At 49.1% G+C, this 26,953-nt stretch overlaps 2 protein-coding genes across 2 annotated transcripts in view; one reads left to right on the forward strand and one right to left on the reverse strand.

Moving 5' to 3' along the window:
- The window catches only part of LOC137439145 (astrotactin-2), a 1,262,948-nt gene that overhangs the window by 393,862 nt on the left and 842,133 nt on the right, over positions 1-26,953 (reverse strand). The gene's annotated exons all lie outside the window — the stretch shown is intronic.
- LOC137439462 (uncharacterized) lies at positions 1,031-4,523 on the forward strand. The gene is made up of 5 exons (XM_078767827.1): positions 1,031-1,586; positions 1,717-1,889; positions 2,022-2,485; positions 2,721-3,335; positions 3,474-4,523. The coding sequence occupies exons 1-5, from the start codon at positions 1,078-1,080 to the stop codon at positions 4,320-4,322; spliced, it is 2,610 nt and encodes an 869-aa protein (XP_078623953.1). The 5' UTR covers positions 1,031-1,077; the 3' UTR covers positions 4,323-4,523.

Here is a 26,953-nt window from a genome sequence, read left to right on the forward strand (position 1 = left end):
TTGGAAAAAATGTGTAGAAAATGACTAGCTATGGCCCCAAGCTGAAAAAATGTCCCACATACCATTTTTATGCAAATTACTGCTGCCATTATCAAAAAAACGATTTTTGACATATCTCAGCCAATATTGCAGATAATTGAAAAATGAAGGTGTCTAGACCCATGTTTTGAAGGGCATAGATCATGATAGAACTATTCATAACATGATTACATGTGTCTATGGTATACTAGTATGCATATTAATGCTGTAATTACAAAATAATCAGTTTTACAAATGATAAGGATACGTTAATACTGCAGATAACTTAACATGGTACATAAGGGGTCTAAACCCAGGTATTTTCAAGGTTAAATGTCAACAAGATGCTCCTGAGTCTTGCATAGGGGCGGGACATTGGCAGTAACATTGGTACCACTCAACTTTTCTTCCCACCATTGACTTTGTATTGCGAGAGATTTTCACTTGCTTATTTAAAGGTTTCTCACCCAGCCCACGTAAAATCTACCAACTCCTGCTGTTAACTCCCAAACATATTTTTTTATGTTATCCAATCACAGTGCAGAAATGACAGACTAGAGATCCAAATTAGTGCTGCTATAGCTGCCATTTTACATTTCCATCCATGTAACATGCGCGCTCGCGCGCTCGTATCAATTGGTAATGTCGCGCGCTCGTATCAATTGGTAACGTTGATGTTATTGAATACCTCAGTTGAAAGTTCAGTCTTCCATTCCATCTGTGTGTTGTTCTTGGTATTCATCCTCCAATCTAGCCAGGTAAGATGCTAACTATAATGTTACTCACACTCTTGACTTCAGTTTCTGCATGAAATCATAAACAGGCAGAATAACAGCTGAGCCAGCTAGCACCATGTTAGCTAACGTTAAAGCTAGCCTCATCTATGTACAGTATGTTCCTAATGTCGGTGTAACTTAAACTTTTGTTAATGCGGTGGGTCAGAGATGGGTCCTGAATACATTTGATCTGGGTGTCTGCATGAAAGCCCCTCCCATCATCTGGCGCTGGCCAAATGAATTTGCTAGTCATGTAGTAACGATTGGACCCTTCCACACATCCATGAACTACATCGGGATGCTCACTGGACACAAGATGCGTGGTTCTGGATATGCAGAGATTCTCTTTGAGGCACAACTAGTAACAAGTGGATCTCTCAAAGGTGTTCTCAGTGGAAAGGCCTACGCAAAGTCCCTCTTTTGCCTCAAAACAGTGTGTGAGGCAATGGAGAGGCTGTTGATGGAGAGATTCACTGAGGAGGAGAACATCATGATCTCTGACCCTGCTGTGCTTCTCAGAATGACCCAGTCTTGCAACCGAGAGCACCTCGATGAAGCCCTCAAAGACCCCTCAACTCTACTCCTCATCAAAAAGTACCATGCCTTTGAGGAAAAGGTGCGCAAGGGCCACCTGGGGAAGACAGCTGCCTTCTGGATGTCGTTCATTACCCACTGCCATCTTGTCTTCATGCTCCTCCACTCTGTGAAGACCAACAACCTCCAGCTGTTTCACAAGTGTAACGGAGAGATGGCAGATATCTTCTTCGCCTTTGACGGACACAACTACTCCAGGTTTGTGTAGCATACATGGTAAAATGTATAACCATCACTGAGTAGATTTTAATTGATACTTGGGTTCATGTATTATGAGAGGAGCTATTCCAATAAATGTCTACAGTATTTCCCTCTCTGTACTTTACAGATATCTGACTTGGCTGGAAGTCCACCTGACAAATCTGGAAAGCACGCACCCAGGGGCCAAGGACCTGCTTACTATGGGTGCAATCGCAGTGGCTCGCTCGATGATACCAGGGGCACTCAGTGCTGTCGACAAGACAATGGAAGAAACGTTCATGCGCTTTGCTAAATCATCAGGTACATCATTTTCTTTCAGTACATTATACATTTGAAACTGTAGAAACCAGCTTTATATGATGTAAACTGCTCTTACAAAACATTTCCCTTTTAATGATTGGGTTATGCAATTAAAATATGTTCACTTTTCAGGTGGCTTTGCTGGCCTGTACAGTCAGTTTGGGGCATACCAGAGATGGTGCCGAACAACCACAGCACGGGCACAGTTCTATGAAAAGACCCTTGAGATGGTGGATCTCATCGATGACCCAGACTGCCCAAGAGCAGGGAGACATCGTGAACTAGAGAAGGCAGAGATCAGAAAAGGCGAGGAGGCCGTTCAGCGAACCCTAACTACTATCAAGAACTTCACCAATCCGTTCACCATCATTGATAAGGACAAACTCTACTGCCTGGCCTCTGGTGCTCCCGTCCCCATGGATGTTGAGATGGATGTGTTACAAGCAGAAGCTGTGGGGAAAGCTGCGAAAGCTGACTTCATCAGGCGCCTGGAAAGCGGAGAACCTGAGAGCTTCTTCAACCCAATCAAGAGAAAGAAACTCAAGACCATGGAGGCTAGTAACAAGAAGATCACACTAACATCCTCACAGGGCAAGGTAAGGATGTAATCCAATACCCAAGTGCTTTTGTATTTTATGTTGTATTTTTAAATGGCGTCCTGTACATGCTATATTGAGATACAAGATTGAACTCCAAATTTGTTTATTAAAGACAGTGCACATCAATGAACAATGTAAAGATTGTAAATATGCCAATTTATAGCACATGAATAATTTTCACCTGTAGTCCTTCCTGTAGTACATATCAACCAATCACCATTTATCATTCCAGGTCATCCAGTATCAGGAGCAAAGCAACCTTGCATTCCTGCTCCTTGTCAAGTCTCAGAGTCAAGATGAGCCATTAGACCTGGGAGAACTCATGAAGTACTGCCTGATGCCAGTGCCTCCTAGCCTTGGGACACCAGATGGGTTCTTCTGCAAAACCAACAAAGCCTCCATTCTGCACTACCTTTTAGAGGACACCACACCACAAGATCTGCAATACCCCAAGGATGCCCTGTTCATCCAGGATGGAATGGCGCTGCTGCATACCCTTGCCAACCTTCCCCCAACATGTGGTGAGATATGCTTGCAGGTGCTTGATCAGATGGTGGCCAAGCAGCACTTTCTGTTCTCCACTGACAGTTACCATCCTGAGTCAATCAAAGCGCAGGAAAGGCTGAGGCGGGGCAGCTCAGAGAAGATCATTCTGGCTGGACCAGCAACCAGGAAGCCATATGACTTCAAAATGTTCCTTGCAAATGACGACAACAAAAAGCAGATGTGCCAGCTTCTTCTGAAAGTGTGGAGTGGACAAGAGGCAGCTACCAGGCTGGAGAGAACAGAGATGGCTGTGCTGATCGTGGAGGGGAAGGCCCACCAACTTGCCTCAACGAATGGCAAGGTAAAATTGAAAGCCCTTCGTGAATGGCGATTCAATTTGTAATTTTTCCTGAAAAAAAGGTGATTACCTGTGATGTTTGTCTAGATCTGAAACTGGCAGTGACTGGTGATTGAAATGCGGTGCCTTTTTGTGTTTCAGGTCGAGGTACGTGAACTCCCCACGATCTACAGCAACCAGGAAGAGACTGATACCAGGGTGGTTCTGTACCTCCATCATGCTGCTACCATCGGATACAAGAACGCTGTAGTCAGAACACCGGACACAGACATCCTCCTGATCCTGCTCCACCATGCCCACAACATCAAGCTGACGGTGTACCTGGATACAGGGTCAGGGAAGCATCGCCAACTTGTCAACGTCTCTGAGCTGGCAGAATCCCTGGGAGAGGACTACTGTGCCACTCTCCTGGGGTACTATGTGTTCAGCGGAGAAGACTGCACCAGTGCCTTCAAAGGGAAGGGAAAAGTCGGGCCCTTGAAAAAGCTGGAGAAGAATCCCAGGTTTCACAGGGCATTCGGTGAACTGGGTGACAACTGGGATGCCAACCCTGAGGTGGAGAGGCAGTTAGAAAAATTCACCTGTGTGATGTACGGCCAGAGTCGCGAGTCATCAGTGGACATTGTCCGTGCCAAGCTGCTACGAAAAATGGTGGGAGAGGACAAGACCCTCACATCCAAGTCCAAGGTTGATCTGGCTCGCCTTCCTCCATGCCAGTCTGCCCTGAAGCCGCACATCCAGCGTGTGAACCACCGCGTAGCATTGTACAAAAGAGCCGATCAACCTATCATCGAAAAGCCAAAACCTTATGAGGAGCAAGGATGGATAAGGACTGATGAAGGACTGTTGAAACCAATGTGGTCCAGTGGTCCCATCCTACCAACCTCACTGGTGGATCTTCTGAACACAGGAGAGCACGAAGAGGAGGAGGAAGAGGAAGGAGAAGAAGAGTTTGACTCTGACGATTTCGATGAAAATGATGATGACTGACTCAGTGTAGAATCACTAATGCTAATGATGTTTATCTAAAACAAGCAAGAGAAGAGTGGTCACATTGAGTGCTAGGACTATTTTGACAGTTGTAATATTTAGAAAAATAAAACTTTGTGTTAACGTCTGTGTAGACGGACCTTAATATGAGTCTATTATTTCGTAAAACTGTGATTATTTTGTAAATAAAGCACTAATTAGCATACTAGTATACCATAGACACATGTAATCATGTTATGAATAGTTCTATCATGATCTATGCCCTTCAAAACATGGGTCTAGACACCTTCATTTTTCAATTATCTGCAATATTGGCTGAGATATGTCAAAAATCGTTTTTTTGATAATGGCAGCAGTAATTTGCATAAAAATGGTATGTGGGACATTTTTTCAGCTTGGGGCCATAGCTAGTCATTTTCTACACATTTTTTCCAATCTAGAAACACTGATTAGAAGTATATCTCCGGGGGGTGCAGGGGGACCTAGTCTTCCTACTAGACTAGCCAGTGTGAGAAGAAGAACTGAGATACCAGCTGACAGGTGGAGATGCAATGTTACAGTTGAGACAGAGTGGGAGTTGCAGATTGAAGATGCGAAAGAGAGTGGAGAGGAGGTTTGGGTGGTTTAACGTTGGCAATGCCATGTCAACTTGAATGTGCTCATGGAACCTGTCATGTGGTCCCTTCAACAAGCACAGCATGTCATACCTGGATGAGACATGGAGATAAAAACAGACAAGACAACTTGTTTAGATTTGGAAACTTCATCTTTTGTACAGAATGATAACTAGCTTGACCAGTCTTGAATGATAACTGGCATGCCCAGTCTTCAATGATAACTAGCTTGCCCAGTCTTGAATGATAACTAGCATGCCCAGTCTTGAATGATAACTAGCTTGCCCAGTCTTGAATGATAACTAGCTTGCCCAGTCTTGAATGATAACTAGCTTGCCCAGTATTGAATGATAACTAGCTTGCCCAGTCTTGAATGATAACTAGCTTGCCCAGTCTTGAATGATAACTAGCTTGACCAGTCTTGAATGATAACTAGCTTGACCAGTCTTGAATGATAACTAGCTTGCCCAGTCTTGAATGATAACTAGCTTGCCCAGTCTTGAATGATAACTGGCTTGCCCAGTCTTGAATGATAACTAGCTTGCCCAGTCTTGAATGATAACTAGCTTGACCAGTCTTGAATGATAACTAGCTTGACCAGTCTTGAATGATAACTAGCTTGCCCAGTCTTCAATGATAACTCACTTGCCCAGTCTTGAATGATAACTAGCTTGCCCAGTCTTGAATGATAACTCACTTGCCCAGTCTTTAATGATAACTAGCTTGCCCAGTCTTCAATGATAACTCACTTGCCCAGTCTTGAATGATAACTAGCTTGCCCAGTCTTGAATGATAACTAGCTTGCCCAGTCTTTAATGATAACTAGCATGACCAGTCTTGAATGATGACTAGCATGCCAGGTCTTGAATGATAACTCGCTTGCCCAGTCTTGAATGATAACTCACTTGCCCAGTCTTGAATGATAACTAGCTTGCCCAGTCTTGAATGATAAAATAGCTGGCCCAGTCTTGAATGATAAAATAGCTTGCCCAGTCTTGAAAGATAACTAGCTTGCCCAGTCTTGAATGATAACTAGCTTGCCCAGTCTTGAATGATAACTAGCTTGCCCAGTCTTGAATGATAAAATAGCTTGCCCAGTCTTGAATGATAAAATAGCTTGCCCAGTCTTGAAAGATAACTCACTTGCCCAGTCTTGAATGATAACTAGCTTGCCCAGTCTTGAATGATAACTAGCTTGCCTAGTCTTGAATGATAACTAGCATGCCCAGTCTTGAATGATAACTAGCTTGCCCAGTCTTGAATGATAACTAGCTTGCCCAGTCTTGAATGATAACTAGCTTGCCCAGTCTTGAATGATAACTAGCTTGCCCAGTCTTGAATGATAACTAGCTTGCCCAGTCTTGAATGATAACTAGCTTGCCCAGTCTTGAATGATAACTAGCTTGCCCAGTCTTGAATGATAACTAGCTTGACCAGTCTTGAATGATAACTAGCTTGACCAGTCTTGAATGATAACTAGCTTGCCCAGTCTTGAATGATAACTAGCTTGCCCAGTCTTGAATGATAACTAGCTTGCCGAGTCTTGAATGATAACTAGCTTGCCGAGTCTTGAATGATAACTCGCTTGCCAAGTCTTGAATGATAACTGGCATGCCGAGTCTTGAATGATAACTAGCTTGCCGAGTCTTGAATGATAACTAGCTTGCCGAGTCTTGAATGATAACTCGCTTGCCCAGTCTTGAATGATAACTAGCTTGCCCAGTCTTGAATGATAACTAGCTTGCCGAGTCTTGAATGATAACTAGCTTGCCGAGTCTTGAATGATAACTCGCTTGCCGAGTCTTGAATAACTCGCTTGCCCAGTCTTGAATGATAACTAGCTTGCCCAGTCTTGAATGATAACTAGCTTGCCTAGTCTTGAATGATAACTAGCATGCCCAGTCTTGAATGATAACTAGCTTGCCCAGTCTTGAATGATAACTAGCTTGCCCAGTCTTGAATGATAACTAGCTTGCCCAGTCTTGAATGATAACTAGCTTGCCCAGTCTTGAATGATAACTAGCTTGCCCAGTCTTGAATGATAACTAGCTTGCCCAGTCTTGAATGATAACTAGCTTGACCAGTCTTGAATGATAACTAGCTTGACCAGTCTTGAATGATAACTAGCTTGCCCAGTCTTGAATGATAACTAGCTTGCCCAGTCTTGAATGATAACTAGCTTGCCGAGTCTTGAATGATAACTAGCTTGCCGAGTTTTGAATGATAACTCGCTTGCCAAGTCTTGAATGATAACTAGCTTGACCAGTCTTGAATGATAACTAGCTTGACCAGTCTTGAATGATAACTAGCTTGACCAGTCTTGAATGATAACTAGCTTGACCAGTCTTGAATGATAACTAGCTTGACCAGTCTTGAATGATAACTAGCTTGCCCAGTCTTGAATGATAACTAGCTTGCCCAGTCTTGAATGATAACTAGCTTGACCAGTCTTGAATGATAACTAGCTTGACCAGTCTTGAATGATAACTAGCTTGCCCAGTCTTGAATGATAACTAGCTTGCCCAGTCTTGAATGATAACTAGCTTGCCGAGTCTTGAATGATAACTAGCTTGCCGAGTTTTGAATGATAACTCGCTTGCCAAGTCTTGAATGATAACTAGCTTGACCAGTCTTGAATGATAACTAGCTTGACCAGTCTTGAATGATAACTAGCATGCCCAGTCTTGAATGATAACTAGCTTGACCAGTCTTGAATGATAACTAGCTTGACCAGTCTTGAATGATTGGGAATTCAATGAAAAAAAATAGAATCAACTGGATGCTTCGACATGACTGAGTACCCTGAAATTGTGAGATAATATTCACTCAAAAATGGAGAAATCACTTCTTCATTTTGCTGCGTTTTTAAGGTCTTTTCGTGAAAGTAATTCCGTTGTGTGTCACCGTTTAGAAATAAAACTAAATTGGCGTTTGTGTTGTGTCCGTAGCTCAACTCCGCATTTATACGTTGTCGCGATCCCGTCTGGGGAATGTATCCCAGCACGGAATACGGACGTAAATGTCCGGGCTTCAAGTAATCCACGGAGTGGACAAAAGAGACGTAATCAACACAATTGTGTTTGAATCGGCCTTCTAGGGGTAAGGCACGATGCTTTATTGGCTCGATCACAAAAACCATGAAAGGTAACACATGGAATAGGCTGCACAAGCCTGCAGGAACGGTCGGCCACAGACGCTCCCACGAGACGCAGGTCAGATCCTCTCGGCTCCAATCGACGAGCTCCGGGACTCCAAGGATACCAGGATGGAATACCACACAAGGCCGCCAGGAACGGTCGGCCAGGAGCTCCAACACGAAGCAGGCAATATAGGACTCACCGTTCCAATCTACGATCTCCGGGAATCACTCGTTCTCTTCCGGAATCACTCACTCGTACAATCCATAACTATAAACGATCAGCACAACTCGCTGTCGTGAGGCGTAACGAAAGTCCCCTCGCCTCGAGGCCTCGAACCTCCGAGCTGCGTCCGTATCATCCGATGGCGGCCGCGCTCTCTGACCCTCCACCAATCACGTCCCGACTCGCCTCCCAATCGCGTGAGGCTCCAAGGAGGTTACGTCAGTGGTGGGCGGGGCACTCATTTGGGTGAGAACAAAGGTGGTTTCACCGGGGGGTTTCTCACAGTCCTCCCCCCCTAAGTAAAAACCCCGTCGAATAGACGGCGTTTTTAAAACCAGTATTTGTAGTAGGTGCAAATCACATGGCAAGATGATGGCGGGAATTGCTAACAGGCAATTAACGCAATTAACAATTACTAACACTTGTTAACAACAATAACGAAACAACGCAACAATACAACGCAACGCAATGGCGCAACACAATAACGCAACAATAACGCACTTATTAACGCAACAGGCAATTAACAGGCGTTAACAGGGTAAACAATGAACCAGTTTTGTTTTTTTTTCACACACAATATTAAACACCATACACCCCATTAACATCTACCCCACAAGAGTTACACTTCACCCAAAGCACAATAGAGAAACAAGGGAGCCAAACTCAAGGTGGGGAAACATTTACAGGAGGGAAACGGACCGAGACCTAGAGCGGCGGGTTCTCCTCCGGTGTCGAGAACGACAGTCATATGCGTAATGACCCCTTTCACCGCACTGGTAACATCGATCTTTCGGGTCGAACGGCCTGCGGACCAAAGGGCGTCTGAAACGAGGCCGCCGCGACATGCCATTCGACATCTCGACGCACACCCGCGATCCGCAAATTAACCTTCCATCAAGGGCTCTGACCGAATCTTCAGCATCTCGTGGATCTTCAAACTCAACAACCGCGAATCCAGGTGGGTTCCGAGCAACCCATACGTTGCGGAGTGGTCCGTAATGCCCGAAGACCCTCCCTAGCTCGGCTCTCGCTGCTCCATTGCCCAGGTTTCCCACATATACCTTAGCATTAGCGTTCCTGCTGAATCGCGACATGGCGGGAGCGGTCCCTGAGGAGCACGGCACCTGAGATTGGCTTGACGGGAGGCTCGGGTGGACTTCAGCTGACGCAACGTCACCGTCGGAAACTGGAGTCGAGGCGCTAGGCTCCTCGGGCCAGAGTGAAGATATGTCTGACTCCGCCACTCTCTCCGCCTGTTTACTCTGGGCTCTAGGGACCCCCCCACAGGTCAGAGTCAATGACTCCTCCCTGGCTATGGCATCATTGCCAATCAGCAAGGAGACCCCGGGTATAGGGTAGTAGGGTACTACCACACAGGTCACTGGACCCTTAAAAATGTCACTCCGGACCTCGAGGAGGGCAAGGGGGTACCGGCCAAGAACCCGGTCAATGCCCCGAAGGAGGGTATACTCGCCGGTATAACGCATCTGAGAGGCCGGAACTACCCCCACCCGGAGAACACACCGTGTCGCCCCAGTATCCCGAAGGTATTTGGTCTCAAACTTCAGCATCGAATCGGGGCCACCCACTAAGGCTGTCCCTGAATACTCCTGATGCAGTGGATGAATGGAATTAGCCCCGGTGGCAGTGACCTCGGTCACCGATGCCACCGTCGTGTGCGAGGGCCCGGCGGATGAGTTCCACTGATCTCCCTCCGACTTAACAGGAGGGTTGCCTCGGTAGGCCGGACTGGCGGGATTAGAGAAACAGCGGTTTTCACCGTGCCCCACGCGTTTGCAGAAATCGCACCAGGGCCCTGCCCTGGTCTGCGGCTCGCGAGCGCCCCCAGTGGAGGTCATCGGAGAACCCTTCCCCTCGATCCAGCCGCCGGGCAGACGGGGGGCGGTCTTGATCGCAGACTCCTCCGTCTTACGAAGCGACTGCGTGACTTGCAGCATTTTGCACGCCAAAACATGTTTATCAATAAGGTTGACGCAGTCTGCCAAGGAAACAGTGTCTTTGTCGACAAGAAACAATGCTAAGTCAGGCGGAAGCTGTTGATCGATACGGTAACGCACCAGGAGTTCCGCAACCGCTTGAGGTAACTCAACCTTGCTCCCCTTGAACCATCTCTGCAGCTGTTCCAACAAGGCCCGCGAATGTTCCTCATAGGTTTGACTGGACTCACGAGTCCAGCTGAAAAAATTTCTCCTATAAATACATGCGGACACCGCATAGGCATTCAAAATCTCGGCCTTCAATGCCCTGTATTTGTTTGCGTCCTCGGTTGCCATCCTCGCATATACCTCCCTCGCCTTCTCAGATAGATGGCTCACAAGATGGCCGACCCACAAGCTCTCATCAATGCCACCGGCAGCCAACAACTTCTCCGCCATCTCCAGATACGCTTCTGGCTTCGTGTCTCCCGTCCAGTCCGGCAAACGAACATGAACAGTTTCCGGGACTCTTGCAGCAGACCCCTCTGCCCGCAGTCGTTCAGTCAACATTCGCAACTCATGCTCTCTGACGCGTTCAGCTTCTGCTGCCGCATGCTCTCTCGCTGCTGCCGCACGCTCTCCCTCTGCTGCTGCCGCACGCTCTCTCTCTGCTGCCGCATGCTCTCTCTCTGCTGCTGCACGCTCTCCCTCTGCTGCTGCCGCACGCTCTCTCTCTCTCTCACGCTCTCTCTCTGCTGCCGCATGCTCTCTCTCTGCTGCCGCATGCTCTCTCTCTGCTGCCGCATGCTCTCTCTCTGCTGCCGCAGCACGCTCTGCCTCTGCCCTGTCATTCTCCCTGTTATACATGTCAAGTTGTTGAACCGGAGTCAGCCCGGTCCAGAAGGGCGAACGCATGCATTTGGTCATGATGGGATCGCTTCCTAACATCTCGGGTTGAGTGACCGGGTCAAGGCTGCTTGCGTCGCTCACCTCGCCACCCACGTAACTGTCAACATGATCAGGTTGAACTCTCACTTCCCTGGTCGACATAGCTTGGCTACGAGTTATCATACGACCAGGCACAAAACACAACCTCAAACACAACGCTCAAACACAACGCTCTGTTGGGGAAATACGACACAACTACGCAATATCACCCGCACATCAAATTGCCAATGAGAAAAATACCACGTACAAATACTCACGTTTTTTTTTTTTTTTCGGTTGTTTGGAGGGATCCGAGGCGATTCGCTTATTCTTTGTCGGTTGTTTGGAGGGATCCGAGGCTATTCACTTCTCTGCCCAAGACAGCGTCCTACGGCGAGAAAGTTCCTCCCAGACGGCGTCCGCTGGTGAGAAGGCGATGAACAGATGCCAGAAGATGTCGTCCACTGCAGAATTCCCGTCTCAATCGAATGGCTCTTACTTGAATGATCCTAGGACGAGCAACCCATTTGTCGCGATCCCGTCTGGGGAATGTATCCCAGCACGGAATACGGACGTAAATGTCCGGGCTTCAAGTAATCCACGGAGTGGACAAAAGAGACGTAATCAACACAATTGTGTTTGAATCGGCCTTCTAGGGGTAAGGCACGATGCTTTATTGGCTCGATCACAAAAACCATGAAAGGTAACACATGGAATAGGCTGCACAAGCCTGCAGGAACGGTCGGCCACAGACGCTCCCACGAGACGCAGGTCAGATCCTCTCGGCTCCAATCGACGAGCTCCGGGACTCCAAGGATACCAGGATGGAATACCACACAAGGCCGCCAGGAACGGTCGGCCAGGAGCTCCAACACGAAGCAGGCAATATAGGACTCACCGTTCCAATCTACGATCTCCGGGAATCACTCGTTCTCTTCCGGAATCACTCACTCGTACAATCCATAACTATAAACGATCAGCACAACTCGCTGTCGTGAGGCGTAACGAAAGTCCCCTCGCCTCGAGGCCTCGAACCTCCGAGCTGCGTCCGTATCATCCGATGGCGGCCGCGCTCTCTGACCCTCCACCAATCACGTCCCGACTCGCCTCCCAATCGCGTGAGGCTCCAAGGAGGTTACGTCAGTGGTGGGCGGGGCACTCATTTGGGTGAGAACAAAGGTGGTTTCACCGGGGGGTTTCTCACAGTCCTCCCCCCCTAAGTAAAAACCCCGTCGAATAGACGGCGTTTTTAAAACCAGTATTTGTAGTAGGTGCAAATCACATGGCAAGATGATGGCGGGAATTGCTAACAGGCAATTAACGCAATTAACAATTACTAACACTTGTTAACAACAATAACGAAACAACGCAACAATACAACGCAACGCAATGGCGCAACACAATAACGCAACAATAACGCACTTATTAACGCAACAGGCAATTAACAGGCGTTAACAGGGTAAACAATGAACCAGTTTTGTTTTTTTTTCACACACAATATTAAACACCATACACCCCATTAACATCTACCCCACAAGAGTTACACTTCACCCAAAGCACAATAGAGAAACAAGGGAGCCAAACTCAAGGTGGGGAAACATTTACAGGAGGGAAACGGACCGAGACCTAGAGCGGCGGGTTCTCCTCCGGTGTCGAGAACGACAGTCATATGCGTAATGACCCCTTTCACCGCACTGGTAACATCGATCTTTCGGGTCGAACGGCCTGCGGACCAAAGGGCGTCTGAAACGAGGCCGCCGCGACATGCCATTCGACATCTCGACGCACACCCGCGATCCGCAAATTAACCTTCCATCAAGGGCTCTGACCGAATCTTCAGCATCTCGTGGATCTTCAAACTCAACAACCGCGAATCCAGGTGGGTTCCGAGCAACCCATACGTTGCGGAGTGGTCCGTAATGCCCGAAGACCCTCCCTAGCTCGGCTCTCGCTGCTCCATTGCCCAGGTTTCCCACATATACCTTAGCATTAGCGTTCCTGCTGAATCGCGACATGGCGGGAGCGGTCCCTGAGGAGCACGGCACCTGAGATTGGCTTGACGGGAGGCTCGGGTGGACTTCAGCTGACGCAACGTCACCGTCGGAAACTGGAGTCGAGGCGCTAGGCTCCTCGGGCCAGAGTGAAGATATGTCTGACTCCGCCACTCTCTCCGCCTGTTTACTCTGGGCTCTAGGGACCCCCCCACAGGTCAGAGTCAATGACTCCTCCCTGGCTATGGCATCATTGCCAATCAGCAAGGAGACCCCGGGTATAGGGTAGTAGGGTACTACCACACAGGTCACTGGACCCTTAAAAATGTCACTCCGGACCTCGAGGAGGGCAAGGGGGTACCGGCCAAGAACCCGGTCAATGCCCCGAAGGAGGGTATACTCGCCGGTATAACGCATCTGAGAGGCCGGAACTACCCCCACCCGGAGAACACACCGTGTCGCCCCAGTATCCCGAAGGTATTTGGTCTCAAACTTCAGCATCGAATCGGGGCCACCCACTAAGGCTGTCCCTGAATACTCCTGATGCAGTGGATGAATGGAATTAGCCCCGGTGGCAGTGACCTCGGTCACCGATGCCACCGTCGTGTGCGAGGGCCCGGCGGATGAGTTCCACTGATCTCCCTCCGACTTAACAGGAGGGTTGCCTCGGTAGGCCGGACTGGCGGGATTAGAGAAACAGCGGTTTTCACCGTGCCCCACGCGTTTGCAGAAATCGCACCAGGGCCCTGCCCTGGTCTGCGGCTCGCGAGCGCCCCCAGTGGAGGTCATCGGAGAACCCTTCCCCTCGATCCAGCCGCCGGGCAGACGGGGGGCGGTCTTGATCGCAGACTCCTCCGTCTTACGAAGCGACTGCGTGACTTGCAGCATTTTGCACGCCAAAACATGTTTATCAATAAGGTTGACGCAGTCTGCCAAGGAAACAGTGTCTTTGTCGACAAGAAACAATGCTAAGTCAGGCGGAAGCTGTTGATCGATACGGTAACGCACCAGGAGTTCCGCAACCGCTTGAGGTAACTCAACCTTGCTCCCCTTGAACCATCTCTGCAGCTGTTCCAACAAGGCCCGCGAATGTTCCTCATAGGTTTGACTGGACTCACGAGTCCAGCTGAAAAAATTTCTCCTATAAATACATGCGGACACCGCATAGGCATTCAAAATCTCGGCCTTCAATGCCCTGTATTTGTTTGCGTCCTCGGTTGCCATCCTCGCATATACCTCCCTCGCCTTCTCAGATAGATGGCTCACAAGATGGCCGACCCACAAGCTCTCATCAATGCCACCGGCAGCCAACAACTTCTCCGCCATCTCCAGATACGCTTCTGGCTTCGTGTCTCCCGTCCAGTCCGGCAAACGAACATGAACAGTTTCCGGGACTCTTGCAGCAGACCCCTCTGCCCGCAGTCGTTCAGTCAACATTCGCAACTCATGCTCTCTGACGCGTTCAGCTTCTGCTGCCGCATGCTCTCTCGCTGCTGCCGCACGCTCTCCCTCTGCTGCTGCCGCACGCTCTCTCTCTGCTGCCGCATGCTCTCTCTCTGCTGCTGCACGCTCTCCCTCTGCTGCTGCCGCACGCTCTCTCTCTCTCTCACGCTCTCTCTCTGCTGCCGCATGCTCTCTCTCTGCTGCCGCATGCTCTCTCTCTGCTGCCGCATGCTCTCTCTCTGCTGCCGCAGCACGCTCTGCCTCTGCCCTGTCATTCTCCCTGTTATACATGTCAAGTTGTTGAACCGGAGTCAGCCCGGTCCAGAAGGGCGAACGCATGCATTTGGTCATGATGGGATCGCTTCCTAACATCTCGGGTTGAGTGACCGGGTCAAGGCTGCTTGCGTCGCTCACCTCGCCACCCACGTAACTGTCAACATGATCAGGTTGAACTCTCACTTCCCTGGTCGACATAGCTTGGCTACGAGTTATCATACGACCAGGCACAAAACACAACCTCAAACACAACGCTCAAACACAACGCTCTGTTGGGGAAATACGACACAACTACGCAATATCACCCGCACATCAAATTGCCAATGAGAAAAATACCACGTACAAATACTCACGTTTTTTTTTTTTTTCGGTTGTTTGGAGGGATCCGAGGCGATTCGCTTATTCTTTGTCGGTTGTTTGGAGGGATCCGAGGCTATTCACTTCTCTGCCCAAGACAGCGTCCTACGGCGAGAAAGTTCCTCCCAGACGGCGTCCGCTGGTGAGAAGGCGATGAACAGATGCCAGAAGATGTCGTCCACTGCAGAATTCCCGTCTCAATCGAATGGCTCTTACTTGAATGATCCTAGGACGAGCAACCCATTTGTCGCGATCCCGTCTGGGGAATGTATCCCAGCACGGAATACGGACGTAAATGTCCGGGCTTCAAGTAATCCACGGAGTGGACAAAAGAGACGTAATCAACACAATTGTGTTTGAATCGGCCTTCTAGGGGTAAGGCACGATGCTTTATTGGCTCGATCACAAAAACCATGAAAGGTAACACATGGAATAGGCTGCACAAGCCTGCAGGAACGGTCGGCCACAGACGCTCCCACGAGACGCAGGTCAGATCCTCTCGGCTCCAATCGACGAGCTCCGGGACTCCAAGGATACCAGGATGGAATACCACACAAGGCCGCCAGGAACGGTCGGCCAGGAGCTCCAACACGAAGCAGGCAATATAGGACTCACCGTTCCAATCTACGATCTCCGGGAATCACTCGTTCTCTTCCGGAATCACTCACTCGTACAATCCATAACTATAAACGATCAGCACAACTCGCTGTCGTGAGGCGTAACGAAAGTCCCCTCGCCTCGAGGCCTCGAACCTCCGAGCTGCGTCCGTATCATCCGATGGCGGCCGCGCTCTCTGACCCTCCACCAATCACGTCCCGACTCGCCTCCCAATCGCGTGAGGCTCCAAGGAGGTTACGTCAGTGGTGGGCGGGGCACTCATTTGGGTGAGAACAAAGGTGGTTTCACCGGGGGGTTTCTCACAACGTGCGTCATAATCAGCAGTCCCTGTTCTTTTTGGGATCTGCCGAATGATACCGAGAGTTCATTCAACATATTGTAAAGCCAGGTAAAGCCAATATGCATGTCGCCAATACCTGCTCGAGTATATATGAAAAGTCCAAAATCTCCATTGAAAGTGGAAGACAATGTTGGGCTTGAAAGAGAGGTAGATGGGGATCACATCGAGCATAGAGCGCGCATACCACAGTGGCAGCAATACACTGAGGCAGTACTGCAGTGGCAGCAATACACTGAGGGAGTACTACAGTGGCAGCAATACACTGAGGGAGTACTACAGTGGCAGCAATACACTGAGGGAGTACTACAGTGGCAGCAATACACTGAGGGAGTACTACAGTGGCAGCAATACCCTGAGGGAGTACTACAGTGGCAGCAATACACTGAGGGAGTACTACAGTGGCAGCAATACACTGAGGGAGTACTACAGTGGCAGCAATACACTGAGGGAGTACTACAGTGGCAGCAATACACTGAGTCAGTACTGCAGTGGCAGCAATACACTGAGTCAGTACTACAGTGGCAGCAATACACTGAGGCAGTACTACAGTGGCAGTAATACACTGAGGCAGTTGAGAGGAGGGCGTTTTGGCAGTCATTGCTTGATGCCGTCATTGACTACGCCAATACGCCATTGTTGGAGCATTTCCTGAACGAGAGGCTTTGGGGCACCTTCTACTACAGACCTCACCACCAGCACTATGTTGAGGCCACAGTTAAGTGCCGGCACAAAAAGGAGCATTCATTTTTTATTACCTTTCCCCTTGTCTGTTTTTGTGTCTGAGTTGAGGATCCTCGAAGTAGGAATTTCAATTAGTTTTACCCCAGCATTTATTTCATTAATTGCTTTATTTTTATTAAATCATTATTGTGGCATTTTTCATTTGTTGTGTCGTGTTCCTTTGTTTGTGGGTTCAGAAATAAACCCGTGTGGCTTATGTTCAGGTAAGTACCTCGCTGCCTTCCATCCCACACGTGCCATAAAAATAACCGCCAATAATTTGGCTGATTGCCTCGGAAATCAAGGAACGTTTCGGCTTTCATCACCCAGTGGAATCAATCGCCGGGCGACACGACAGTACATCGGTATATATATATATATATATATACGTAGTGTGTTCAAAAAGTATCCGACTTTTATTTTTCGTGCGTAAAAAAAAAGAAGCTACGGAGGCGTTGATTGGTGCACGTATGTAGGCGATCCTAATGCACACGCGTGAATTTTTTCCCACCTGCTGAGAAGCTGTCATTCGACTGCAGACCGCTGATGAGTGAGGACATGTAAGTGAGCGCCGTCGGATTTTCGTTTTTGACAAAAAGACGGAAAAACTTGAACAACGCCACTGCATCAAATTTTGTGTTTCATCAAACTTGCATCAAAACTGCAACTTGGTTTCTGGGTCGTACCCATAAACCCAGGACTCATCGCCAGTGATCACTGTGTTGAGGAAGCTGGGATCGCTGTTCACAGTCTCCAGCATGTCCTGTGCGATCTCCAAACGGAGTTGCTTCAGCTCAATCGTTAGCAGCTTTGGTACGAACTTCGCTGAGATTCTCCTGAAGCCCAAATCCTCCTTCATAATGGAATGAACGGTGTTGAATCTTGCGGATCGTTTCCACTTGGGAATCGCCAAGCTTTACACAAAATTTGATGCAGTAGCGTTGTTCAAGTTTTTCTGTCTTTTTGTCAAAAACGAAAATCCGACGGCGCTCACTTACATGTCCTCACTCATCGGCGGCCTGCCATCGAATGACAGCTTCTGCAGGTGGGAAAAAATTCACGCGTGTGCATTAGGATCGCCTACATACGTGCACCAATCAACGCCTCCCTAGCTTCTTTTTTTTTACGCACGAAAAATAAAGGTCGGATACTTTTTGAACACAGTAGTATATATATATCAGTCATTATGCGACTCATACTATCAGTGGTGAACCACCATTAAGGTATCCCATCCGGCTATCGCTGTACCTTAATGGGAGTGATAAGCACCGCCTGCCACACAGTGCATTACCTCTGGTATCCACTCATTATATGGAGTCGCCTGGATGCGGTCGGGAGTAACCAATCAAAATATAATTTCAGTTCTCCAACCTAATGAGTGCATGCTGTGACGTCACTGCCACGTATGTACTCCTTGCCTGCCAAGGAGCTTGGAAATCCAACTACGGCAACAACAATCCAACCACATCTCCACACACGGGGGCACTTCCATACATACAACACGCTTCTGTAACCACAAGCCGCATTCTACGTGATTTCAACATCATCACCCACAAACCACAAACATCCTTATGAGCACAGCTGTCAAAGCCAAAAGACCAGGTGAACAAATTTGACAGAAACAATATTTGTTTAAAAATAATAACAAACAAACAAACAAATAATAATAATACTGTTGCGGATATGAGGACTGTATATACTTTTTGATTGTGTGCTGTACTATTATTATTATTGTTTATTCTGCGCCCCCCTACCTCCGGAGCTGTGTAAAGGTGAAAGGGCATCCCATAATTAGTCCACAAGCATACACATCAGCCAAATAATAGAATACCCCTGTTTAATGGTTATCTCTTATTCTGTGTTTTAGAGTAAGGCTGTGTCTCCCATTAATTGAAGTACTCCATTGCACCAGTGAAAGAGAATAGATCCCCTTTCCTTCCCATCCCCAAAATCTCCATTTCCTTTTACATCCCCTTCCGTCATTGCCGAGCCTCGATTGCCCATATTACCTCCCCTCCAAAACCACCATTGAACCTGTGCTCTCGTCGGAGAAGAAAGGCGTGCCCGCCCGTCGTCATCAAGGGCGGAGCCAGAGGGTCGCGCGACCAACCAGGGCCGAGGTGAGCACCCCGATGGGCGTGTCCAAAAAGGCCGGCGGCTTAATCGCCGGAGGCGCTATAAAAGGCGCGCACGTGAGTCGGTTGCCAGAGAGAGAGTCGTGAAGAGTCAGTCAGTGGAGTCGGTGGTCAGTTGGTTGCGTTGGTTGCGGTGAGGAGTCGGTGGTGGCAGTCAGTGGTTGCGTTGGTTGCGGTGAGGAGTCGGTGGTGAGGAGTGAGTGAACCAAGAAGGAGTTGAGGGTTTGGACCAGACGCGTCAGACAAGTCCTGGGAAAGCAGCGGAGGCCACAGCAGCAACAACACCCCACAGCCACTTGGGGCCTGGACGGCGGTTTGGAGCAGGACCTTAAAGGAACGGCGGCTGCTAAACGCGCCGGTTGAGCTGCAGGACCCCTTTGGACCTCCCTCTCCCTCCAGCCATCCACCTCCTGCCTTTCCATCCTTCTTGTGTACGTGAGTTTGTTCTGTTTGTTCTGTCCTGGGTTAATTAAGTCTGTATAAGCTAGTATTTTCCCTGTGTCACCTGCGTCTTATGTGCTTGTAAATAAACGTGACTGCTTCCTTTTTGCTTATGTGTGTAAATAGTCAATAAATTCAGTAGTATTTCCAAACCTTTCTTTGCCTTCGTTTTCCTCTTTGCATTCGTCGTTTTAGTCTTTTCCCTCATTGAGCAGCTGCGGTGCGATCCGGCCAACGTTTGGGTTCTAATCGGGGAGTAACTGTTCGGACGCGGTAATACCAACCGCTCGGTAAAATAACATCTAAAACCGCGTCTGTAACAATTGGTGTCTGGGAGTGAGATTCGGGGCCCGAACCAAATTTTTAAAACATCTAAAAAAAAAATTTTTGTCAAAATTTGGAGCGGCCGAAATTTGTTTTGTTTTACAAAACCTGAACTTTGAAATCGCGCCATGGCTGGTCAAGGCGACGGGATGCCGGTGGGAGAGATAGAGGGGTTAGGAGTAACCCAGGATCAAATGGAGGGGAGCAATGAGGAGGCGGTTGAGGGAGTATCAGGCGCGCAAAATGGCGTCCTCGCGCACGAGGTTGCGGGCGCGCAAAATTGCGCCTCGCACATTGCTGCGGCGGCCGCACCCGCTGCACAAGTGGGAGGGATGGCGCAAATGCAGGCCCTCATGGAGCAATTTATGGTACAAATGCAGGCGTCCCTCAACCTGCAGAAGGACGATATGAGGGCTAATAGTGAGCAAATGAGAGCTGATAGTGAGCGATTGGGTGAGCGATTGGAGGGCCAAATGGGGGTAATGAGGGACGAAGCGAGGGCTCAGAGTGAGCAATTGGGGGTAATGAGGGACGAAGCGAGGGGTACCGGTGAGGGGTTAGACAATAATTTTAAGGGATTAGACAAGAAATTTGGGAAGTTAGACGACAAATTTGAGGGGTTAGACAACGGGATAAAAGAGGTGAAAAATGGGTTAATGGGGTTAGAAAATAGGATGGAGGACAAATTGCGGGAGATAGGGGAGCAATCCGCCCGAGAAATTAAACAAATGGGAGAGCAGATAGAGGAGGTAAAAATCGGGGTAGAAACCAAACTGGATGCTCAGAGGGATGAATTGGGACAGATGAGGGCGGCATCTACAAAAGAAAGGGAGGAGATGAAGGAGGAGATACGACGAGGTGTAAGTGAGGAGGTCTCGGGGGTACGCGAGGAGGTAAAGCGAGGCGAAAAGCGTATAGAGAAAGAGGTGAGGAATAATACGGCTAGGTTACAGGGGGGCATAGAGGGTCTGACGAAGGGAGTAGAACAGCTGACAGTGGGACAGAAGGAACTCGTGGACCAAGTGGAAAAGAACACTGTGGTACTAGGAGGGTTAAAGGCGACACAAAAAGAAATAAAAAACGAATTAATAGCGACACAGAGGCAATGTCAGATGGTACGTGAGGGACTGACAAGGAGGTTGGACGAGGTGACAGAGATAATGGAGACAAAGGACCGGCAGGTGAGGATGCACATAGAGACGGTCACGGTAGCCTTAGAGGACGAACTTGAGGAGACGCACCGAGAAATAAAAGAGGTTAAACAAAAATTAGAGGAAGTGGAAGAAGAGGTGAGTGAAATTAAGAAGAGACGGACAGAAACTAAGAGAGAAATCCAGGAGGAGGTAATGGAATTGGTACAAGGTCGGTGCTCAACTCATAATGTGACGCTCACTAACCAAATAAAGAGTTTGCAGGTGGCAAAGGAGGTGCGGAGACGAGGTACGGAGGTGAGTGGCAATGTACATGATGTGAGGAAAGCTTCAGTCGGCTTGGGGATTGGTTTGGATCCGGGTGTTCGTGAGAGGCCGTTGGTGAAGTGTGCGACAGGTCTGGTGTGCGAAAAAAGAGGTGTGCGAGAATGTCCGACCATGGGGTGTGTGAGGAAAAAGTGCACGCCGAGGAGTGAGTGTGCCGTCAAGAGTGAGTTGGTCGAAGCGCGTGTGCGAGGGGGTACATGGAAGCGCGGTGTGGTAAGTGTTACGGAGGAAGTAACGAAAGAGTGTGCGCAAGAGTGTGCGCGATAAAGGTGTGTAACGGACAGGTGCATGAGGAAAGAGTGCGCTGTCGGGAGTGAGGGTGAGTGCGTTGTCAAGAGTGGTGGTGAGAGTAGTGAGAGTGACAAGGAGCGTGAGTTGGTTGTGACAGGTGAGCGAGGATGTACACCTGGAATGGAAGGATGCACACTTGGAATGGTAGAGCGTGTGTGGGAATGCACATTTGAGTTGGTCGTGAGGCACGTGGTTGGGTGTGCGAGTAAGAGCACACCTGTGATGGTCACAGAGGAGGTGACCGAGGAGGGGGCGCGAAGAGGTGTGTTGGTGAGGTGTGCGAGCGACGAATGTGTGCCAAGGTGTTCAGTGGTCAGGTGTGTGACCAAGTCTGGGAGCGGAATGAGTGTACCTGGGTGTGTAAGGAAAGGTACGAGGAGCATGGGAACGGCTGGATGTATGAGGAAGAAAGGGGTAGCGTATGCATTTAAGCATGCAGGTGAAGCATCGACGGTAACCGGGTTAGAGGTTAGAACGACTTATAGCCGAATCGGGCCCTCGGTGCGCGTCGGGCAGCTTCGCGTGCCGCGAGGACCCGCGGGGATCCGAGCCGCGGCGGGTTCGAAAGAACCGCCGTACGCGATCCACGCTGTGCCTCGCTTGGAACGGCCGCGTCCGGGCTCCACTAGGCGGAGCGGGCAGCCCGATAGGAAGGGTCATCATGGCGACCACTTTCTATTGAGACGTGCCGGCAGGTCGAGATCCGGACATTGGATGGCTTCGCGCCGAGGTGGTGCGTGGGATCTCGGCTCGGGTAAGCCCCCGTCCCTGCCACGAGTGCCGGACGCATCCAGCCGCCGGCACCAAAGAACCCGCGTTCATTGCTCGGCTGTACGAAGCCGGGCTGTCGACGTGAATTGGCGCACTGAGAGGATGTAATAAGTAGACGGGTGATGAGGATAGTGTTTTGGCCCCGAAATTAGAAAAAAAGCAAAATTTGGTAATGGTACGGTGATTGGCAGTAAATGGCAAATTGTTGATTTGTTGGATTTGGACGAGCGAAATTGATAGTAGGAGACCCCCCGATGTGGTGGGATGGCAAATCCACCATCCCTCACAAACGGGTGGGGCAAATGCGCTATAGCTTATGGGGTGTATGGCAGTGAAAACTAGCCCGGGTGGGTTAGGTTATATTGTAGGGATCTAGCGAAGATGACATTAGGTGACGTTAAGGTTAGTTAGTGACTGATACCTGTAGTGGGGACGCAGGTAGATTAGTGTGGATTATAATGACGAGGGAGCGCAATAGTTTAAAGGGACGACTGGGAAGCGCAAGTTTCAGAGGGGAGTAGTTAGCTGAGATGATGCCGTGTGTTTGAAGATTGAACAGGTGTGATTGAACAGGTGTGATTGCACAGGTGTGCAACTGAACAGGTGTGTGGAGCAGGGTATGAGTGAGTGAAGGTGATTGTGTATTGTGCTGACCCAATGGTCCAGGAAGAGGAGGAGGGTGCAGGTGGCACCAGGTATGATTGCACAGGTGTGCAACGACAGGTGAATGGAGGACAGGTGTATGGAATAAATGGTATGGAGTATTGGAATGGATGGTCGTGGAGTGAGTATGGTGGAAATTGTGGAGTGGAGTGGATGGTGCGAAGGTGTGAATGGGGGAAGAGTGGACCCCCATCACGGATACCCGGGGCGGGTAGTGTAAGTGTTAGGTAGAGGGTACAGGTAAATTGTGGTTGGATATTGGCATCTGTGGTGCGAGTGAAAGAATGGTCTTTGGATGGGTGCATTAGTGTTGTGGAAATGGCTGGGCGTGTAGCCTGTTAGTGTGTGTAGTTGGTTTGGGCACTCCACCACTGTGAGGATGTCGGCCAGGTGAGGCCGCAGGTGGGCTCTAGGAGCCGGTAGTTGTGGATGGGGCCCGAGGATCCGGAGGACGGACCCGGGTAGCCCAGTGCCAGAGGGCACCAAGGGGTGACAGAGCCAGGAGAGGGCCTTCCCCAGTTAGTTAGGTTAGGGTGAGGAGCTAGGTAAGCTCGGGTGGCAACTGCAGTGGTGGAGGTGTGCAGGTGGGTAGACCTGCTGGGAGAGCTACACGTCGCAGCCCAGAAATTGTGCGAGGGCACCGGGAGATGAATCGGGGGAGTGAGACCCCAAATTGAGAAGCACCACAGTTTGGTCAATGGGAATTGGTTTTTAGAACCCATAGTGTAAGTTGGCCAATGGATTGGCAGGGAGAGACCCCGGGTAGTGTAAAGTGTGTTAATGTCATTTAGAAAGTAGTTAGGATGAAGTCTCCTCGCACCATCTGCATCCACTCACCTGAGGTGACAGGTACTCCACACCATGCCATGTTTTGATTATTTTTTACTGTGCAAATGTTTGGATTGTGAGACGCATCATGACGTGGGTGTGACATTGTGCTTTGATGTTCCATCTCTGCCTCATTATGAGGATTGATGATGAATTTGGTGATGGCAAATTTTGAAGTAGAGGGATTGTGGAGACGAATTTGGTATAGGGGAAATATGGGGAAGACGTGACAGTAGTGAAGAATTTGTAAATGTGTAGATTTTTGTACATATGGGGTAAGGGCAAGGGTAGGGTAGGTGACAGGGGGGTGACGTACGGTAGGGACGAGCTTTCTCACTTCGCCCTCCGTACGCATTTCGCTTTGCATTGCCTTATTGATGTGTACCCTTGTGACCTTACCCCTCACTCAATTGTCTTTCCCCTTTTGTCTCCCACATGACCTGTGCGCCACTGGGTGCCGAGGGGAGCGTGCGTGGGTCGGCCATTGTGCGCCCGAAATTCCCAGAACCAGCTGTCTGCATCGATGCACCACATTATGGACCACATGTCTGTGGCCGAGCACCACTTATGGACCCCATGGGTTGGGGCATGGCCCCTCTGCTGGAACCGGCCATGAGGGCCCGAAATCTTGCTGGCAGACCTTGGCCACAGGGCACCGATGCCCCACAGGTGAACCACACTAGTCGGCCCTGTGGGCTATAAATAAAATCAAATAAAAAGGACACATTGGGTGCATTTTTCAGATCAAATAGGCCGCCAGTAAGAAAATGAAGGAAAAGACAACAACTGGAAGAAATAATAATAACCAGCAGAGGGAGCCGAAGAGCAAGAGATCACCTGCAGGGTTAGGGGTTGTTGATTTTATTTTGATTGAACACTGATGAACTATGGTGACTGCACCGATTGGTGCTTGAGGGTGCTTGTATTGGTGCGTTTTTGGGTGCTTTCATGGTGCGTCGATGCAGAGCAGACTGTCTCCCCCCCAGAAAGAACAATTACAGGTCCTGGGTTAGTCTTGTAAATAAAAGTAGCGTCAAGTGTAAATAATGCTTCCCACCGTCAGTGTGTAGTTTGAAGACCATTCCGCAATTCGGTTAACTGTGGGAGTAAGTCTGTTAGGCAGGGTGCAATGGAGCAGCGGGACACATTTATTTATGTTTTAAAAAAACTGCCGCACTCAGGGTCAGGTTAAAAGTAGAGGGAACTACACCTACGTGTCACACTAAAAATAAAAGTTGTAGGCCCGGGACGTGCCTAAGAGGAGGAGGGTGCAGTGTTGCGGATATGAGGACTGTATATATTTTTTGATTGTGTGCTGTACTATTATTATTATTGTTTATTCTGCGCCCCCCTACCTCCGGAGCTGTGTAAAGGTGAAAGGGCATCCCATAATTAGTCCACAAGCATACACATCAGCCAAATAATAGAATACCCCTGTTTAATAGTTATCTCTTATTCTGTGTTTTAGAGTAAGGCTGTGTCTCCCATTAATTGAAGTACTCCATTGCACCGGTGAAAGAGAATAGATCCCCTTTCCTTCCCATCCCCAAAATCTCCATTTCCTTTTACATCCCCTTCCGTCATTGCCGAGCCTCGATTGCCCATATTACCTCCCCTCCAAAACCACCATTGAACCTGTGCTCTCGTCGGAGAAGAAAGGCGTGCCCGCCCGTCGTCATCAAGGGCGGAGCCAGAGGGTCGCGCGACCAACCAGGGCCGAGGTGAGCACCCCGATGGGCGTGTCCAAAAAGACCGGCGGCTTAATCGCCGGAGGCGCTATAAAAGGCGCGCACGTGAGTCGGTTGCCAGAGAGAGAGTCGTGAAGAGTCAGTCAGTGGAGTCGGTGGTCAGTTGGTTGCGTTGGTTGTGGTGAGGAGTCGGTGGTGGCGGTCAGTGGTTGCGTTGGTTGCGGTGAGGAGTTGGTGGTGAGGAGTGAGTGAACCAAGAAGGAGTTGAGGGTTTGGACCAGACGCGTCAGACAAGTCCTGGGAAAGCAGCGGAGGCCACAGCAGCAACAACACCCCACAGCCACTTGGGGCCTGGACGGCGGTTTGGAGCAGGACCGTAAAGGAACGGCGGCTGCTAAACGCGCCGGTTGAGCTGCAGGACCCCTTTGGACCTCCCTCTCCCTCCAGCCATCCACCTCCTGCCTTTCCATCCTTCTTGTGTACGTGAGTTTGTTCTGTTTGTTCTGTCCTGGGTTAATTAAGTCTGTATAAGCTAGTATTTTCCCTGTGTCACCTGCGTCTTATGTGCTTGTAAATAAACGTGACTGCTTCCTTTTTGCTTATGTGTGTAAATAGTCAATAAATTCAGTAGTATTTCCAAACCTTTCTTTGCCTTCGTTTTCCTCTTTGCATTCGTCGTTTTAGTCTTTTCCCTCATTGAGCAGCTGCGGTGCGATCCGGCCAACGTTTGGGTTCTAATCGGGGAGTAACTGTTCGGACGCGGTAATACCAACCGCTCGGTAAAATAACATCTAAAACCGCGTCGGTAACAATACTAATAAACTAATAAATAATACTAATAAATAATAATAAACAATAAACAAACCAATAAGAAACAAACAATAATTGTCATCTACAACATACAATGTGAAGATTGTGAAGCCAATTATATGGTGTTATGTGGTCCCCTCGGTGACTACCTGGTCTCGGTGACCCCCGGACCGTGAGAGGAACTTCGCCAGAAAGTTCTATCACATATGCGCTTTCGCCACGCAATCCATATGAATTCCCCCCAAGAGAAAACTGAGTTTCAATGATATATTTCAAGGGTAATGATACCATACAATTTCAATGCTACAATCAAGGATATTTTCCCCGAGCAATCAACAACAAACAACCATCAACAATTCACAATCCACAATCAATTCCCTAGATGATTAAGATGGCCATCTTATATATGTGTGTCCCCTTTTGTACTCACGACCCCCTTTTGGTCTCTGTCCCTCACAATGTCTCTGGGCCCCTCCTGACCAAGATGATGGTCGGCGTCGCCGCACTCGGGCGGTTGAACGAACCCCGGGTGGACGTGTTTCCACCGGGCAGGTATCGTACCAGGAACCACGGCTGCAGCCCCCTCGTGGCCACGCGAAGCGGGTACGGTAAAGCAA

Source organism: Myxine glutinosa, chromosome 13, assembly GCF_964187855.1.
Source record: "Myxine glutinosa chromosome 13, kmMyxGlut1.1, whole genome shotgun sequence".
NCBI classification, from domain to species: Eukaryota; Metazoa; Chordata; class Myxini; order Myxiniformes; family Myxinidae; genus Myxine; species Myxine glutinosa.